General features: G+C 35.1%; 2 protein-coding genes across 2 annotated transcripts; both read right to left on the bottom strand.

Moving 5' to 3' along the window:
* Nucleotides 1-103: 103 nt before the first annotated feature.
* On the bottom strand, nt 104-3,284 carry LOC100632980 (pirin-like protein). Its single transcript, XM_003391328.3, has 9 exons — nt 3,118-3,284; nt 2,367-2,459; nt 2,192-2,272; nt 2,041-2,142; nt 1,879-1,983; nt 1,728-1,812; nt 591-733; nt 471-537; nt 104-383 (listed from the first exon to the last, which is right to left on the bottom strand). Exons 1-9 carry the CDS (start codon nt 3,208-3,210, stop codon nt 265-267), a joined length of 888 nt encoding a protein of 295 aa, XP_003391376.1. The 5' UTR covers nt 3,211-3,284; the 3' UTR covers nt 104-264.
* An 81-nt stretch (nt 3,285-3,365) lies between these two features.
* On the bottom strand, nt 3,366-4,096 carry LOC109590660 (uncharacterized). Its single transcript, XM_020006556.1, has 2 exons — nt 3,823-4,096; nt 3,366-3,773 (listed from the first exon to the last, which is right to left on the bottom strand). Exons 1-2 carry the CDS (start codon nt 4,053-4,055, stop codon nt 3,473-3,475), a joined length of 534 nt encoding a protein of 177 aa, XP_019862115.1. The 5' UTR covers nt 4,056-4,096; the 3' UTR covers nt 3,366-3,472.
* Between the last annotated feature and the right edge of the window lie 6 nt (nt 4,097-4,102).

The following is a 4,102-nucleotide window of genomic DNA, read 5'->3' as shown; positions in this document are numbered from 1 at the left end:
TGGGCATAAACCTAATACCTTTCCATTGAGCTAATGGGAGGATACTTATAGCAATGACTGATAGGGTGAGCTGTCCTTCATCACATTAAGTATAATAGTGCAATGACATTTAACTGTTTATTAACAATTTATGCTAAAAGTGCGTTAAAAGAAATGATAAAACACAAGACATCATATCTACTAGTAGAACAATGAATGATCCAGTGGCTACAGCATTAAACATGTATGAGTGTTATAACTATTATGATAAAGTTGAGGCAATGATTATGATCTGATACCGATCTCTGATTTCCAACCAGGCGCTCTCTCAAATCCATTCTTTCCTTGAGAAAAGTCTTCGAATGTTTGATATATCTCGGCTTCACTGTTCATCACAAATGGACCTACAATTATACGCCACACAAATAAATAAATTAATTAGGCATCGTAGAATTTTGAATTTTAGCAGAATCTATTGTTATCCATCCTACCATGCTGTACAACTTTCTCTTTGACAGGCTCTCCCGCTATCAGAACAAAATGAAGCTGTTCATCATCCTATTGGAATTTAATTATAAATAAGTATGAAATTCTAATCATAATTATTATACTTCATTTTTCACATTAATGTGATCCCCAGGGCCCAATACTAGTGTGTGGTGGGGTGTACTCTCCATCCAGTCATCAGATCCGGTTGCTGTCTTCCCGCCAAAATATCCTCGACCTTTCAATACATATATGAAACCATTCCAACCTTAAAAGAGAATGTGATAGTAAGAGTAATCCACATAGGCGGCTGCAGGCCTAGGCATTGGGGGTCATTGCCTAGGTTAAAAATTAGACCGGAAGTAGAAACAATGCTATTTAACCCTTTTACCACACCCCTTTAATTAGAAATGCCTAGGCTGAGTTGGACTTCTGCAGCCGCCAAAGGTAATCCATGCTTTTTATATACATGGTATTTTGTCAAAAACGAATATGAAAAAATTCTCAATTTTTATTACATTTTCTGATGCATATTGATTTTCTTATGTTATCTAGAAAGTTTGAACTGATTCTGACAAATATTTTTTTCAAGTTATGGTCAATTTTTAAAATGGGTGAATTTCTGAAAAATACCCTGTACTATAGCCCATGGTTTTTTTTCCGAAAAATGGCTCCAAAATCCCACCAAATTTTTATTACATTTTTTGATACATATTGATGTCCTTATGCTATGTAGAAAGTTTGAGCTGATTCCAACAAATATTTTTCAAGTTATGGCCATTTTTTAAAATGGGCCAATTTCTGAAAAATACCCTGTACTATAGTATAGCCCATGGTTTTTTCCAAAAAATGGCTCCAAAATCACACCAAATTTTTATTACATTTTCTAATACATATCAATGTTGTCATGTTATGTAGAAAGTTTGAGCTGATTCTGACAATTATTTCTAAAGTTTTAAGCATTTAAAAAACAAGCCAATTTTTAGTCTTTATACACGAGATGTGGCCAAATTATATTAAAAACTGAAATTAAGGGAATTCTGGATTTTTAGTACATTTTCTGATGCATATACATGTTCTTGTATTACGTACAATTACTGCAATATAGCTTGAGCTGATTCTGATCAAAAGTACACATTCACTAGTTGCTCAAAAAGTTGGCCTCAAGAAGGGCTAAGGGAGGCAATTGCTTTACTGCCCCCCTAGTGCCCCTACCCTTCCAATTTTTAAATTTCAATATCAAAGTAAATGTATCACTATACCTTCAGTAACAGGCTGTGAAAGATGACTTCCCTTGTCAATCTTAAAATCAAGATAAACAGTTGGAGTTAATGTACGGACAGGAGACTAAAAGAACAAAAAACATTCATAATGCCATGGATATTGATACTGACACTGATATTGAAATCTTACACTAGCTCCGAGTGAATCTCCAGCAATTACTGTTACATGAACTCCATCTTTACTGACAGATGGTATGTCTTTATTTAATAATTCTTGATAGCGTGGCTCAACCATCTAGAGAGACAGAAAGGATAAACAATGCATACACACATACACACTGGATAACTTTACTTTATCTTTCTTCTTTAAATTAATCCATAGTTGTAGTCCCACATTATCTCCATCACCAGCTGGCATTTCAGAATGCACTATACCCCGACCAGCAGTCATCCACTAAACAATGGAAGAGATTTATAGGATGATAAAGTTAGCACTCACAAACCTGTAGATCTCCTGGATTTATGGTTCCTTTGTGTCCACAAAAGTCTTCATGCATGAATGATCCTTGCAGCATGTATGTGACCTAAGAAAAGTCTTTAATATTCTTAACCCTCTTTTCCTCAATTTTTTCATCTCTTCTCTTTTCCTTCCTCACTCTTGTCTCTCTTTATAATTACCGTTTCAAAGCCACGGTGAGGGTGATCGGGAAAACCAGCTGGTTTGCATACTTTGAATTCATCCAATAAAAGAAAAGGATCCAGTGATCGTAACTAAAAACAAATACCATACAAGATGATTCAAGGTCTATTTACACTCCTGCCACATTGCATAAAATTACTACCATAATATTATAGCACTTTAATTTAGCAGAGTTTTATTCAAGCAAAGCCACCAAGCATGCTCAGTATAATAATGCACGTGTACACAAAAATTGCTAGATTAAAAATTGCCATAAACTGCCAATTAAATTTTTAGATAGTTCCATGAAAATTGATAATACCAAGAGTGCCTAACTCGTCATGTACTCTTGCTAATACTAAAGTCCATTTGTGTTCACCTGAGCCCTTGTTTTCTTGCAATAACTTTTGACTTACAAGTTCTATTGTAAAAATAAACATACCAGTGCATTCCTCTCCTTTTGCCGCATCTATTGTACTACTTAAGAAGCAGCTTTAGCTCTTTAGCTCCAAGTTGGTTGTATAACCCATGCAGAAAGTACAGCCATACTTTTCACAATATTATTGCATTGTGTTAATTATTGGGTGTGGTTTCTAATCACTTCCTGGGCTCAGGTGAATGCAAATGGACTTTAGCATCACAATTATCATAGATAATAGTAGTATCTATGCAATTATTCAATTAATTATTTTAACCCCAACATAACCAAAAACATCAGTAGTTTTTGATGGCCAGCTGTTAATAACATACCTCGGGGCGTCCCACACTCCTCCTGACCCGAGCTCCTACACCTTCTGCTTGTTCAACAGAAAGGAATTTCTTGACAATCTGCCTTGCAGTCATTTCGCAAAACTCGGAAAACTGTCGAGTGTATAATGATCACTTGTAATAAACATTTAATAACTAATAGCCCCGCCTTGTATTATCAAGTTTTCCGTATATTCCCGCTCCAAATTTTGCACATGTCAAACATGTGAGTGCACGTGATTTCTTGCTAATTCCTTTAACAATGCAGCAAAGAGTATTTTAATAAAGCATACACATAAGTACAATAACAAAGTCAAATATACATAAAAATGTCCTAAACTATCTAAACAGCAAAACTTTAATTAACTTCTTCATATATCTCTTGTTGCTCTACATCAAACTCCTCATAGTCTAGCTGCTCTCCCACATAGTCATGATTTTCTTCTTCGTAACTTTTTTGTTGCCTTTGCTTAATCAGCACAGAAGGTGCATGAGACTGTGGCTTAGACATTACCACAGTTGACAGCTTTGGCTGAGGCTTGGATTTCAGAATAACCTGTGGGAATTCTTTATTATTATCATATCTAACTGTATTTCCTTCAATATTGCTGTCATTATGAGAAGAACTCTTGTAGTGTTTTTTGGCCCAAAAACACACCCTATAAAAAGGAATTATTTTATGCTTGCATGTAGAGAAAATAAACTTACATTGCATTTATTGGGAGAACAATAACAAAAGAAGCAACAAAACCTGCTACAAAGAGCCCAATCAATAAAGCCATATTTATGCTCTGTTCATCATCATCATCATCTGAAGGTGAGGCAATAGAGAGTGCAGTCATATTGTTTATCCATAGCAACTTATTGTTCTCAAAGCTGTAGAGTAATATTGACACCAAATCTGAAGCAGTTCGAGACCCATCCATTGCTGCATATATCATAGTTGAAGAAAAGGACAGTACATTGTTAGAACAAGAGCTGTCAGAAT

This window comes from Amphimedon queenslandica, unplaced genomic scaffold, assembly GCF_000090795.2.
Source record: "Amphimedon queenslandica unplaced genomic scaffold, v1.1 AMPQUscaffold_9703_Cont18143, whole genome shotgun sequence".
Lineage (NCBI taxonomy): Eukaryota > Metazoa > Porifera > Demospongiae > Haplosclerida > Niphatidae > Amphimedon > Amphimedon queenslandica.
The sequence above is the reverse complement of the archived record's forward strand: the minus strand, read 5'-3'. Positions and strand labels throughout refer to the sequence as shown.

Bases quoted from the DNA above. Each gene is read 5' to 3' on its own strand.
- LOC100632980 (XM_003391328.3), bottom strand. From the start codon at position 3,210: ATGACTGCAAGGCAGATTGTCAAGAAATTCCTTTCTGTTGAACAAGCA. The intron at 734-1,727 runs GTATAGTGATAC...TTCTCTTTTAAG, and splicing joins TTCACAGCCTGTTACTGAAG to GTTGGAATGGTTTCATATAT. The intron at 384-470 runs GTAGGATGGATA...GTATAATTGTAG, and splicing joins AGAGAAAGTTGTACAGCATG to GTCCATTTGTGATGAACAGT.
- LOC109590660 (XM_020006556.1), bottom strand. From the start codon at position 4,055: ATGATATATGCAGCAATGGATGGGTCTCGAACTGCTTCAGATTTGGTG. The intron at 3,774-3,822 runs GTAAGTTTATTT...TCCTTTTTATAG, and splicing joins GTTCTCCCAATAAATGCAAT to GGTGTGTTTTTGGGCCAAAA.